Here is a 14,748-nt window from a genome sequence, read left to right as displayed (position 1 = left end):
AGAAGCCCTGCTGGATCAGGCCAGTGGCCCATCCAGTCCAACACTCTGTGTCACAGAAGAACATAAGAGAAGCCATGTTGGATCAGGCCAATGGCCCATCCAGTCCAACACTCTGTGTCACATAAGAACATAAGAGAAGCCCTGTTGGATCAGGCCAGTGGCCAATCCAGTCCAACACTCTGTGTCACATAAGAACATAAGAGAAGCCCTGTTGGATCAGGCCAGTGGCCAATCCAGTCCAACACTCTGTGTCACATAAGAACATAAGAGAAGCCCTGTTGGATCAGGCCAGTGGCCCATCCAGTCCAACACTCTGTGTCACATAAGAACATAAGAGAAGCCCTGTTGGATCAGGCCAGTGGCCAATCCAGTCCAACACTCTGTGTCACATAAGAACATAAGAGAAGCCCTGTTGGATCAGGCCAGTGGCCCCTCCAGTCCAACACTCTGTGTCACATAAGAACATAAGAGAAGCCCTGTTGGATCAGGCCAGTGGCCCCTCCAGTCCAACACTCTGTGTCACATAAGAACATAAGAGAAGCCATGTTGGGTCAGGCCAGTGGCCCCCCCAGTCCAACACTCTGTGTCACATAAGAACATAAGAGAAGCCATGTTCGATCAGGCCAATGGCCCATCCAGTCCAACACTCTGCGTCACATAAGAACATAAGAGAAGCCATGTTGGATCAGGCCAATGGCCCCTCCAGTCCAACACTCTGTGTCACATAAGAACATAAGAGAAGCCATGTTGGATCAGGCCAGTGGCCCCTCCAGTCCAACACTCTGTGTCACATAAGAACATAAGAGAAGCCATGTTGGATCAGGCCAATGGCCCCTCCAGTCCAACACTCTGCGTCACATAAGAACATAAGAGAAGCCATGTTGGATCAGGCCAATGGCCCATCCAGTCCAACACTCTGCGTCACATAAGAACATAAGAGAAGCCATGTTGGATCAGGCCAATGGCCCATCCAGTCCAACACTCTGCGTCACATAAGAACATAAGAGAAGCCATGTTGGATCAGGCCAATGGCCCCTCCAGTCCAACACTCTGCGTCACATAAGAACATAAGAGAAGCCATGTTGGATCAGGCCAATGGCCCATCCAGTCCAACACTCTGCATCACATAAGAACATAAGAGAAGCCCTGTTGGATCAGGCCAATGGCCCATCCAGTCCGACACTCTTTGTCACATAAGAACATAAGAGAAGCCCTGTTGGATCAGGCCAGTGGCCCCTCCAGTCCGACACTCTGTGTCACATAAGAACATAAGAGAAACCCTGTTGAATCAGGCCAGTGGCCCATCCAGTCCAACACTCTGTGCCACACAGGAGCCAAAAACGTCTGTCAGGTGTTTGAGAGCCAGAAGACAAGAAGGGAGGGAGGGAGGAAGAGAGGGAGGGAAGAAGGAATATGGAGAGGGAGTTGTGGAAAGAAAGCAACTTCAAATTATTCTCCAAGCCTCCAGCTGGCTTGGCCCGGAAAAGTGATCTAAAAAGAGAAATGCCTTCTCTAAGCCAGCCAGTGGGGGGGGGGGGGGCTTTAAGGGCCACAATACATGTGAAAGAGCCCCATGCGGCTTCCAAGCTGCAGTTTGGCCACCCCAACTTAGGCTATACCTGAGACTTTGGTGTACTCTTCCAAAGGATGCTGTCAAGGTTTGAGGACGGGAATGACCTTGTCAGGATACAATGCTGTACAGTCCACTTTCCAAAGCAGCCATTTTCTCCGGGGGAACTGGTCTCTGTTGTCTGGAGGTCGGCTGCGATGCTGGGAGATCTCCAGGTCTCACCTAGAGATTGGCAACCCCACATAGGGCTGCCAATCCCTAGGTGGGGACAGGGGATTCCCCGGTTTGGAGGCCCTCCCCTTGCTTCAGGGTCATTAGAAAGCAGAGGGGGGGGGAGGGAAATGTTTGCTGGGCACTCCATTATTCCCTATGGAGATTGATTCCCATAGGGTATAATGGAGAATTGATCTGTGGGTATCCGGGGCTCTGGGGGAGCTATCTTTTGAGGTAGAGGCCCCAAATGTGCAGCATGGCATCCTAGGCCTCTCCTCAAAAGGCCCTGCACGTTTCAAAAAGATTGGAACAGAGGATCCAATTCTATGAGCTCCCAAAGAAGGTTCCCCTATCCTTCATTATTTACAATGGAGGGGAGGCATTTTAAAGGTGCGCGGTCCCTTTCAGTGCGATGGCCAGAACTCCCTTTGGAGTTCAGTCGTACTTGCCGTAACCTTGCTCCTGGCTCCACCCCCAAAGTCTCCTGGCTCCGCCCCAAAGTCCCCAGATGTTTTTTGAATTGGACTTGGCAACCCGAACCCCTCGTGAAGCTCTTGTTTCTTTCCCTAGGACTTCCTTCCTTTCCTCTGCGCTCTGCCTTCTCTCTCTCCTCTGCCACCCGCTCCCAGTTTCTTTGCAGCTGAACGGTGAGGGTTATTCTTGGGTCTGTGGTGCAGTGTTTGCGCTCTTCTTCCTGTGAGGCCCTGGTCTGTAAGTGAGAGATAAGGCCCAGCTGATAATTGCTTCGCTGGAACTGAAAAAAATCTCTGATGGGGGGGGGGAGTGGCCTTTATTAAAGCAGCATAGGCAAGAGTTGCCAGTCCCAGGTTCAGAAACACCGGGAGGTTTTGGGGGTGGAGCCTAGGAAGGGCGTGGTTTGGGAAGGGGAGGGGCTTTGTCAGGGTATAAATACCATGCAGCCCACCTTTCAAAGCAGCTGCTTTCTGCAGGAAGACAAGAAAGAAAGAAAGAAAGAAAGAAAGAAAGAAAGAAAGAAAGAAAGAAAGAAAGAAAGAAAGAAAGAAAGAAAGAAAGAAAGAAAGAAAGAAAGAAAGAAAGAAAGAAAGAAAGAAAGAAAGAAAGAAAGAAAGAAAGAAAGAAAGAAGCAATTGATGTGATCCGGAGGTCAGTTGCAGTAGAAAAGAGCCAGGGTCCTGGTCACAAATGTTAGTCTTGAACAGGGGTGGCCAAACTTTGGCTCTTTTACACACACCTTGTGTGGCTCTTGAAGCCCCCATCAGCAAGCTTGTCTCTTTAAATCACTTCCCCAAGCCAAGCCGGCCAGCGGCTTGGAGAATGCATTTCAAGTAAAGTGGCTTTCTTTCCACTTCTCCCTCCCTCTCCCCCATCTATTTCCCTCCCTCCCTCCTTCCCTCCCTCCCTTCCTCCTTCCTTCCTTCCTTCCTCCCTCTTTACTTCCTTCCTTCCTTCCTCCCTCCCTACCTCCCTCCTTTCTTCCGTCCATCCTCCCTCCCTCCCTCCCTCCCTTCTTCCCTTCCTCTTTACTCCCTTACTCCCTCCCTCCTTCCTTCCTTCCTCCCTCCCTCCCTCCTTCCTTCCTTCCTTCCTCCCTCCCTCCCTCCTTCCTTCCTCGCTTCCTCCCTCCCTCCTTCCTCCCTTCCTTCCTTCCTTCCTCCCTTCCTTCCTTCTTCTTTCCCTCCTTACTCCCTTCCTCCCTCCCTCCTTCCCTCCCTCTCTCCTTCCTTCCATCCTTCCTCCCTCCCTCCCTCCTTACTTCCATCCTCCCTCCCTTCTCAAACATCTGATAATCATGTTTTGCAGCTCTCATACATCTGCTGTTTATTCTCTGTGGCTCCTCCATTATGCAAGTTTGGCCACCCCTGGTCTTGAAGGTGCTCTTGGACTCTGCCTCTTTTCTACTGCTGTAGGCAGACGAATGACGCGATCCCGTCTTCATCTCTCCCTTGTGATTCCTGCAGATCTCCACCCCCCACCTGGAGGTTGGGAACCCTAGCAATCAGGAATGTCTTGGAGGAATCTCTTGGGAGGGTAACATCTGCCTCTTCTGTAGGGCTCTCTCCTCCTCCTTCACCCCCCCCCCCAGGTTTGTGGAGCTGTTTTTCTGGTGAGCGTACTTGGAGTCATGCCACCGATCTGGCTGGACGCCAAGCTCTGCTCCTTGTTCGTGCAGAAGAGTGGAGGAGGACACGCAGGGCTTCCCATGATGTCCAGCCTGCCCAGTCATTCCCTTCCCCCCTCCTGGAGCTTGTGGGAGCAGAGGCCTGTTTCTCTTTCAACACTGGCGGTTTTTGGCTCGATCCTCGCTGCTCCCAGTCAGCCCTGAAGCAGAGCATAAAATCCGCATTCATAAGAATATAAGAGAAGCCATGTTGGATCAGGCCAGTGGCCCATTCAGTCCAACACTCTGTGTCACTTAAGAACATAAGAGAAGCCATGTTGGATAAGGCCGATGGCCCCTCCAGTCCAACACTCTGTGTCACTTAAGAACATAAGAGAAGCCATGTTGGATCAGGCCAATGGCCCCTCCAGTCCAACACTCTGTGTCACTTAAGAACATAAGAGAAGCCATGTTGGATCAGGCCGATGGCCCCTCCAGTCCAACACTCTGTGTCACTTAAGAACATAAGAGAAGCCATGTTGGATCAGGCCAATGGCCCCTCCAGTCCAACACTCTGTGTCACTTAAGAACATAAGAGAAGCCATGTTGGATCAGGCCGATGGCCCCTCCAGTCCAACACTCTGTGTCACTTAAGAACATAAGAGAAGCCATGTTGGATCAGGCCGATGGTCCCTCCAGTCCAACACTCTGTGTCACTTAAGAACATAAGAGAAGCCATGTTGGATCAGGCCGATGGCCCCTCCAGTCCAACACTCTGTGTCACTTAAGAACATAAGAGAAGCCATGTTGGATCAGGCCGATGGCCCCTCCAGTCCAACACGATGTGTCACTTAAGAACATATGAGAAGCCATGTTGGATCAGGCCAATGGCCTCTCCAGTCCAACACTCTGTGTCACTTAAGAACATAAGAGAAGCCATGTTGGATCAGGCCAATGGCCCATCCAGTCCAACACTCTGTGTCTCATAAGAACGTAAGAGAAGCCATGTTGGGTCAGGCCAATGGCCCATCCAGTCCAACACTCTGTGTCACTTAAGAACATAAGAGAAGCCATGTTGGATCAGGCCGATGGCCCCTCCAGTCCAACACTCTGTGTCACTTAAGAACATAAGAGAAGCCATGTTGGATCAGGCCAATGGCCCCTCCAGTCCAACACTCTGTGTCACTTAAGAACATAAGCGAAGCCATGTTGGATCAGGCCGATGGCCCCTCCAGTCCAACACTCTGTGTCACTTAAGAACATAAGAGAAGCCATGTTGGATCAGGCCGATGGCCCCTCCAGTCCAACACTCTGTGTCTCATAAGAACGTAAGAGAAGCCATGTTGGATCAGGCCAATGGCCCATCCAGTCCAACACTCTGTGTCACATAAGAACATAAGAGAAGCCATGTGGATCAGGCCAATGGCCCATCCAGTCCAACACTCTGTGTCACATAAGAACATAAGAGAACATAAGAGAAGAACATAAGAACATAAGAGAAGCCATGTTGGATCAGGCCAATGGCCCCTCCAGTCCAACACTCTGCGTCACATAAGAGAAACCATGTTGGATCAGGCCAATGGCCCATTCCAACATTCCAGTCCAACACTCTGTGTCACTTAAGAACATATGAGAAGCCATGTTGGATCAGGCCAATGGCCCATCCAGTCCAACACTCTGTGTCTCATAAGAACGTAAGAGAAGCCATGTTGGGTCAGGCCAATGGCCCATCCAGTCCAACACTCTGTGTCACATAAGAACATAAGAGAAGCCATGTGGATCAGGCCAATGGCCCATCCAGTCCAACACTCTGTGTCACATAAGAACATAAGAGAACATAAGAACATAAGAGAAGCCATGTTGGATCAGGCCAATGGCCCCTCCAGTCCAACACTCTGCGTCACATAAGAGAAGCCATGTTGGATCAGGCCAATGGCCCATTCAGTCCAACATTCTGCGTCACATAAGAGAAGCCATGTTGGATCTGGCCAATGTCCCCTCCAATCCAACACTCTGTGTCACATAAGAGAAGTCATTTTGGATCAGGCCAATGGACCATCCTGTCCAACACTTTGTGTCACACAGTGGCCAAAAAAAAAAATTATACACACACACACACATATATATATATACACACTGTGGCTAATAGCCACTGATGGACCTCTGCTCCATATTCTTATCCAGTCCCCTCTTAAAGCTGGCTATGCTTGTAGCCGCCGCCACCTTCTGTGGCAGTGAATTCCACATGTTAATCACCCTTTGGGTGAAGAAGGACTTCCTTTTATCCGTTCTAACCTGACTGCTCAGCAATTTCATTGAGTGCCCACGATCTCTTGTTATTGTGAGAAAGGGAGAAAAGGACTTCTTTCTCTACTTTCTCCATCCCATGCATAATCTTGTCAACCTCTATCATGTCACCCCGCAGTCGATGTTTCTCCAAGCTAAAGAGCCCCAAGCGTTTTAACCTTCCTTCATAGGAAAAGTGTTTCAAACTTTTCATCATTCTCGTTGCCCTTTTCTGGACTTTTCTCGATGCTATAATATCCCTTTTGAGGTGCGGTGACCAGAATTGCACACAGTACTCCAAATGAGACCGCACCATTAGGTGCACTGCTTACAACGGGAAAGAAATCTGAATTTCTAAACGGTGTAAAATGGAGGTGGTATTTTTGTGGCTGCTTAGGGATGCCAGCCTCCGGTGGGACCTGAGGACACCCCTCCCTCCACACCCCCCCCCCCCAGTTACAGCTGATCTCCAGACTCCAGAGAAAAAAATGACACTTTAGACGGCAGGGGTGGCCGATGGTAGCTCTCCAGATTTTTTTTGCCTATAACTCCCATCAGCCCCAGCCAGCATGGCCAATGGCTGGGGCTGATGGGAGTTGTAGGCAAAAAACATCTGGAGAGCTACCGTCGGCCACCCCTGCTTTTTGAGGAGGGGTGACGAAACTTGCTTCATAAGAGCCACATAGAATGAATATCGGACGTTTGAGAGCCACAAGACGTTCACATCAGATGTTTGAGAGCCGGAAGGGAGGGAGGGAAGAAGGAAGGAAAATAGATGGGGGGAGAGGTGGAAAGAAAGCAACTTTAACTTTGAATGCATTCTCCAAGTCACCGGCTGGCTTGGCTTGGACAAGTGATTTAAAGAGAGAAATGTCTTCTCTGAGCCAGCCGATGGGGCGGTGGGGGCTTTGAGAGCCACGCAATGCGTGTGAAAGAGCCACACGAGGCTTCAGTTTGGCCACCCCTGTTTTAGAGGGTGGGCTCTGTGACGTTGTGCCCCACTGAGGTCCCTGTCCTTCCCAGGCTCCATCCCCACATCTCTAAGACTTTCCCAGCCCGGTTCTGGCGATCCAACCCTTTGATCCCCTGCCAGTGGCTGGGGGTGAGGGAGGTAGACTTGGGAACACTAGTTCCCTTTTCCCTAGGGTTGGAGCTTGTCTTTGGAGGATGCAGGGAATCACTCAGATTAAGAACATAAGAACATAAGAGAAGCCATGTTGGATCAGGCCAAGGGCCCATCCAGTCCAACACTCTGTGTCACACAGTAGCCAAAAAATTTTTTATATATATACACACACACACACACACTGTGGCTAATAGCCACTGATGGACCTCTGCTCCATATTTTTATCTAACCCCCTCTTGAAGGTGGCCATGCTTGTGGCCGCCGCCACCTCCTGTGGCAGTGAATTCCACATGTTAATCACCCTTTGGGTGAAGAAGTACTTCCTTTTATCCGTTTTAACCTGTCTGCTCAGCAATTTCATCGAGTGCCCACGAGTTCTTGTATTGTGAGAAAGGGAGAAAAGTACCTCTTTCTCTATTTTCTCCATCCCATGCATCATCTTGTAAACCTCTATCATGTCACCCCGCAGTCGACGTTTCTCCAAGCTAAAGAGCCCCAAGCGTTTCAACCTTTCTTCATTGGGAAGGTGTTCCAGCCCTTTAATCATTTTAGTTGCCCTTTTCTGAACTTTCTCCAATGCTATAATATCCTTTTTGAGGTGCGGCGACCAGAACTGCACACAGTACTCCAAATGAGACCGCACCATCGATTTATACAGGGGCATTATGATACTGGCTGATTTGGTTTTCAATTCCCTTCCTAATAATTCCCAGATTGCCCTGTTTCATCTCCTTTTCTCCCCACCCCCATAGCTCCTGTGTTTTTCAAAAGCTGCTCTAAAAACCTCAAGAGTTCCATGTTGGGCCAAACATCACCTGCTGAATTTCTGCCTGCGCAACAGCTCTTAAAGCTGCAGGCTCCCTGGCGGGCAGAAGGCAGCAACGCTACAAGAGTAGGCAATGGAGGAGAGAGAACTGCTTTCTCAGGGAGAGAGATGGGGGTGGGCAGGAGAGCTCTGGTTGTTGGGGAGCTCCATCATGAGCGGCAGGTGGCCGAGAAGGGGGATTTCAGGCTGGTATTTAGGGAGTTTCCTTTGGGGAGATTTGTAACTTTTATTTCTGGAGCGTCGCTACGAATGTGTGAAATGTTGCACTGTGGTTTTGTAGCCCTGACTTGGACGGCCCTGGCAGGCAATGGCAAACCACTTCTGTTCTTCTCTTGACCTGGATGACCCTTGGAGGTTTTTCAACAGAGGCTAGATGGCCACCTGACAGCAATGAAGGTCCTGTGAATTTAGGGGGTGGGGTTTGTGAGTTTCCTGCCTGGTGCAGGGGGTTGGACTCGATGACCCTGGAGGTCCCTTCCAACTCTAAGATTCCTGACCTTTAGAGCGGTTCCTCAGTGGAACAGGCTTCCTCCTTGGGAGGTGGTGGGCTCTCCTCCCTTGGAGGTTTTTAAGCAGAGGCTAGATGGCCACCTGACAGCATGAAGATCCTGTGAATTTAGGGGGAGGGGTTTGTGAGTTTCCTGCATGGTGCAGGGGGTTGGACTAGATGACCCTGGAGGTCCCTTCCAACGCTATGATTCCTGACCTTTTGAGCGGTTCCTCAGAGGAACAGGCTTCCTCCTTGGGAGATGGTGGGCTCTCCTTCCTTGGAGGTTTTTAAGCAGAGGCTAGATGGCCCTCTGACAGCATGAAGAAGAAGAAGAAGAAGAAGAAGATATTGGATTTATATCCCGCCCTCCACTCCGAAGAGTCTCAGAGCGGCTCACAATCTCCTTTACCTTCCTCCCCCACAACAGACACCCTGTGAGGTGGGTGGGGCTGGAGAGGGCTCTCACAGCAGCTGCCCTTTCAAGGACAACCTCTGCCAGAGCTATGGCTGACCCAAGGCCATGCTAGCAGGTGCAAGTGGAGGAGTGGGGAATCAAACCCGGTTCTCCCAGATAAGAGTCCGCACACTTAACCACTACACCAAACTGAAGATCCTGTGAATTTAGAGGGAGGTGTTTGTGAGTTTCTTGTATTGTACAGGAGGTTGGACTAGATGACCCTGGAGGTCCCTTCCAACTCTATGATTCTGTGATTCTTCAGGAGGTGGTGGGCTCTCCTTCCTTGCAGGTTTTTCAACAGAGGCTAGAGGGCCATCTGACAGCAATGAAGATCCTGTGAATTTAGGGGGAGGTGTTTGTGAGTTTCTTGTATTGTGCAGGGGATTGGACTAGATGACCCTAGAGGTCCCTTCCAACTCTATGATTCTACCTAAGAGAGGAATTTATTCATGAATTACTCGAAACAGCAGAAATGGATTTTCTTTCTGTTAAACTGAAGGAAGGAAACATTCAGGAATGCCAAAAAAGAAACCCCAGGGCAACCATTATATGATTGGCTGAAAATGGTAAAATAATGTAGAAGCTGAATGTGAGGAGCGATGGAACTGATTGCAAATGTTAATGTTAATAATAGATGATACGGGAAATGAAATATAAACTATAAGGAAACTAAAGGACTTGTGCTACTGGTATAGCAGGTAATAGGGAAGGGGTGGAAATAAAAAGGACTGGGGCTACAAAAGTTGACATTTAGAATGTGAATAAGGATGAAACGTATTGTAAATAATCTAATTCAGTCCTTGTACTTCAGTTTATTTTGCAACGTTTTCGTTTTTGTCTCGTCTGATTGTCTTGTGTGGACGTTTAGTGTATTCATTAGTGTATTAAGAGCCCCGTGGGGCAGAGTGGTAAAACTGCAGTACTGCAGTCGGAACGCTCTGCTCACGACCTGAGTTTGATCCCGGCGGAAGCTGGTTTCAGGTAGCCGGCTCCAGGTTAACTCAGCCTTCCATCCTTCCGAGGTTGGTAAAATAAGTCCCCAGCTTGCTGGGGGGGGGAAGTGCAGATGACTGGGGAAAGCAATGGCAAACCACCCCGTCAAAAGTCTGCCGTGAAAACGTTGTGAAAGCAACGTCACCCCAGAGTCGGAAGCGACTGGTGCTTGCACAGGGGACCTTTCCTTTCCTTTCTCCCCATGCTTACAGGGCCCCGTGGCGCAGAGTGGTAAAGCTGCAGTACTGCAGTCGGAGCCCTCTGCTCAGGTCCCTAGTTCGATCCCAGCGGAAGCTGGGTTCAGGTCGCTGGCTCCAGGTTGACTCAGCCTTCCATCCTTCCGAGGTCAGTCAAAGGAGTCCCCAGCTTGCTGGGGGTGAAGTGGAGAGGACTGGGGAAGGCAAGGGCAAACCACCCTGTCAAAAGTCTGCCGTGAAAACGTTGTGAAAGCAACGTCACCCCAGAGTCAGAAACGACTGGTGCTTGCACAGGGGGGCTACCTTTACCTTTTTATTGTATTAGTGTATATATTAATAAAATATTAAAAATTTCCCCCAAAAAATAAAAAAAGGAAGTCTAGGGTCGCTTCTCAGAGGCAGGCAAACTCCCTCTGTTCATCTGTGTCCTACTCTGGATAGCCCAGGCTAGTCCAATCTCATCAGATCCGGGAAGCAAAGCAAAGTCGGCCCCGGTTCCCACTTGGTTGGGAGCAGAGCTTTTTTGGGAGCAGGAGCTTCTTTGCATATTAGGCCACGCCTCCCCGATGCAGCGAAATCCTCCAAGAGCTGACAGGGCTCTTCGTACAGGGCCTACTGTGAGCTCCAGGAGGATTGGCTACATCAGGGGTGTATGGAACCCCTGTGGAACTCAGCGGGAAATCCTTTGCATATTAGGCCACACCTCCCTGATGCAGCCAATCCTCCAAGAGCTGACAGGGCTCTTAGTACAGGGCCTACTGTGAGCTCCAGGAGGATTGGCTACATCAGGGGCGTATGGAACCCCTGTGGAACTCAGCGGGAAATCCTTTGCATATTAGGCCACGCCTCCCCGATGCAGCCAATCCTCCAAGAGCTTACAGAGCTCTTCGTAGAGGGCCTACAGTCAGCTCTTGGAGGATTGGCTACATCGAGAGGGCATGGCCTAAAATGCAAAGGAGTTCCTGCTACAAGAAACGCCCTGGTTGGGGGACCACCAAGGAAGCCCAGGGTTCCTACGCAGATGCAGGGAAAGGGTTTTTTTTTTTTAAAGCAAATCTAGGCTACTTATACCACTGTTGTGAAGACAGCAATCCTTATCTCTGTTAGTCTCTTGCCTTTAAAACCTTACAGGGTCGCTGTAAAAAAAAACTTAGCTATGTGGGCCCTGGGAATCCCCAACCTCTAAATTTAAATTCAGAAGCGCCTTTATTTGCAAACTTGCTATCTGGGGAGAATCCCAAAACAGGCTTGCCTCCTCCTCCTGTCTTTCTCAACACTGTGGGGGCCTTCATTAATTCCTCTGCAGGATTCGCACTGGTGGCGCTGGAGAGGCTTCGTAAATAAGAATAAGCCTGCTGCCACTATTGCTCCAACGTTGGGGAGGGACGGTGGCTCAGTGGTAGAGCATCTGCTTGGGAAACAGAAGGTCCCAGGTTCAATCCCTGGCATCTCTAAAAAAGGATCCAGGCAAATAGGTGTGAAAAACCTCAGATGGAGACCCTGGAGAGCCGCTGCCAGTCTGAGAAGACAATACTGACTTTGATGGACCAAAGGTCTGATTCAGTATAAGGCAGCTTCATATGTTCCTGTCCAGGAACGAGCTGGTTTATAGCTTTCAGTGGCCTGGGACTGTGGGGTTTGTGCTCCTCTGGAAGGTTGCTTAAAATTCTGGATTCATTCTCAGATTCATGGGTTGCTTTTTTCCCCCCCTCCAGGAATCTGGAAAACGTCCAAGCGGATCAGCCCCCGGCGTTTGTGCGCGAAGTGATCGGTTTGCTGTCTGCCTATTCTAAAAAGGTAAGCTCGGGATTCCAAGGCCGTGTAGCTAAAGAGGAATGCATGAATGTTGAAACCAGGGGTGCCCAAACTGTGGCGCTTTCACACATATTGTGCTGCCCTCAAAGCCCTCACTACCCCCATCAGCTAACTTGGAGAAGGCATTTGTCTCTATAAATAATTTCTCCAAGCCAAACAAGCTGGTGGCTTGGAGAATGCATTTAAAGTTAAAGTTGCTTTCTTTCAATCTCTCCCTCCCCCATCTATTTCCTTCCTTCCTTTCTTCCTTCCGGAACAGACTAAAAAGGGAAATGACTGAGTTACAAGTTATTACGACACCCATAACAATGGAACCCCCAGGACATAACAGGGATATTGGTTTCTTATCTCACTACATATCCTAACCTCATTCATTCCTCAATCTGTATTCCCATCAATCCCCTGAAGGGCTATATACCCTTTTTATTTTATTTCTTAGCTGGAATAGTAGGTTAAAATAGTAAATTGTAACTTGATGTAAAGTAGAATGGAATGGAATTTGGGCTGGAAGATTGGAGTGTCTTTCTCTGGTCTGGGGACAGGGGAGATACACTGCATAGCCCACATCACCCCACCTGGAAAAGTTTTACCTTGAATAAAACTTTGTTGGCTTTTAAGGTGCTGCTGGATTCAAGCTTTGTTCTGCTTCTTCAGGCCAACACGGTGACCCACCTGAATTTATGACCAGAAAGTGACCTTCTAAAAGTCCCACCAAAGAGAGCCAGTTTGGTGTAGTGGTTAAGTGTGCGGACTCTTATCTGGGAGAACCGGGTTTGATTCCCCACTCCTCCACTTGCACCTGCTGGAATGGCCTTGGGTCAGCCAGAGCTCTGGCAAAGGTTGTCCTTGAAAGGGCAGCTGCTGTGAGAGCCCTCTCCAGCCCCACCCACCTCGCAGGGTGTCTGTTGTGGGGGAGGAAGATAAAGGAGATTGTGAGCCGCTCTGAGACTCTTCGGAGTGGAGGGCGGGATATAAATCCAATATCATCATCTTCTTCTTCTTCTTCTTCTTCTTCTTCTTCTTCTTCTTCTTCTTCTTCTTCTTCTTCTTCTTCTTCTTCTTCTTCTTCTTCTTCTTCTTCTTCTTCTTCTTTCTCTAGCACCAGCCCCACTTACAGCATTGAACATTTGTGTGTGGTTATTTTGCCTGCCCTGTAAAATTCTTTCAGGGGCCGCCTTACCCAAGGAACTTAAATTAGCACCGCTAATCTTTACCGGCTACTTGTACCTTCAAAGCGCACGAGAGCAGGCCGTATCTTAACAGGCTTTCTATCCGAAGCAAAACACAACCAGACCCTCCGGCCTGCAGATGAACTCGGGCGTCTTGTCTCCTCGACAGCTCAAGAACACCCCAGGGCAGGGCTTGCCGTACCGGGGTCAGCTGGAGAACGTCGCTTTGTACGCCCTGCACCTCTGCGAATGCCTCTTTGACCCCTACCAGACGTGGAGGAGACAGCTGAGCGGGTGAGCCTGATTTAGGGCTGCCAAGTCCAATTCAAGAAATAGCTGGGGACATTGGGGCAAGGTTGTGACAAGCATCACTGAACTCCAAAGGGAGTCCCTGGCTGTCACATCTGAAGGGACCGCCCACCTTTTAAATGCCTTCCCTCCGTTGGAAAGCATGGAGGATGGGGCACCTTTTTTGGAAGCTCATCAAATCAGACCCCCTGGTCCGATCCTTTTGAAACTTGGAGGGTGTTTTGGGGAGGGGCGCTGGATGCTATGCTGCAACTTTGGTGCCTCTATCCCAAAAAAACAGCCCCCCCCCCAGAGAAACAGATATCAGTGGATCAATTCTCCATTATACCCTATGGGAATCGGTCTCTATAGGGAACAATGCCCAGCAGACATCCCCCGCCCCCCCCCCCCCGCTTTCTGATGACTCTGAAGCAGGGGGAGGGCCTCCAAACCAGTTGGTGCAGAGAGCCAGTTTGGTGTAGTGGTTAAGTGTGCAGACTCTTATCTGGGAGAACCAGGTTTGATTCCCCACTCCTCCACTTGCAGCTGCTGGAATGGCCTTGGGTCAGCCATAGTGGTGAAGTGAGCGGACCCTTATCTGGGAGAACCGGGTTTGATTCCCCACTCCTCCACTTGCAGCTGCTGGAATGGCCTTGGGTCAGCCATAGCTCTAATAGAGAGCCAGTTTGGTGTAGTGGTTAAGTGTGCAGACTCTTATCTGGGAGAACCAGGTTTGATTCCCCACTCCTCCACTTGCAGCTGCTGGAATGGCCTTGGGTCAGCCATAGCTCTAATAGAGAGCCAGTTTGGTGTAGTGGTTAAGTGTGCAGACTCTTATCTGGGAGAACCAGGTTTGATTCTCCGCTCCTCCACTTGCACCTGCTGGATTGGCCTTGGGTCAGCCATAGCTCTGGCAGAGGTTGTCCTTGGAAGGGCAGCTGCTGTGAGAGCCCTCTCAGCTCCACCCACCTCACAGAGTGTCTGTTGTGCGGGAGGGAGATAAAGGAGATTGTAAGACTCTGATTCAGAGAGAAGGGTGGGACATAAATCTGCAGTCTTCTTCTTCTAGCGGTTAAGTGTGCAGACTCTTAGCTCGGAGAACCGGATTTGATTCCCCACTCCTCCACTTGCACCTCCTGGAATGGCCTTGGGTCAGCCATCTCTCTGGCAGAGGTTGTCCTTGAAAGGGCAGTTACTGTGAGAGCCCTCTCGGCCCCACCCACCTCACAGGGTGTCTG

General features: G+C 50.0%; 1 protein-coding gene across 3 annotated transcripts in view; it reads left to right on the top strand.

The window, feature by feature from the left end:
- Positions 1-14,748, top strand: part of NBEAL2 (neurobeachin like 2) — a 354,508-nt gene that overhangs the window by 175,443 nt on the left and 164,317 nt on the right. For all 3 annotated transcript variants that reach the window (XM_060247903.1, XM_060247901.1, XM_060247900.1), the window contains exons 4-5: positions 11,954-12,035; positions 13,392-13,516. In XM_060247903.1, coding sequence (XP_060103886.1) covers positions 11,954-12,035; positions 13,392-13,516 — 207 coding nt within the window. The remainder of the gene's footprint in view (positions 1-11,953; positions 12,036-13,391; positions 13,517-14,748) is intronic.

Source organism: Heteronotia binoei, chromosome 10, assembly GCF_032191835.1.
Source record: "Heteronotia binoei isolate CCM8104 ecotype False Entrance Well chromosome 10, APGP_CSIRO_Hbin_v1, whole genome shotgun sequence".
In the NCBI taxonomy this organism is placed as follows: Eukaryota; Metazoa; Chordata; class Lepidosauria; order Squamata; family Gekkonidae; genus Heteronotia; species Heteronotia binoei.
Note: the sequence above shows the minus strand (reverse complement) of the source record. Positions and strands in the feature narration are given on the sequence as shown.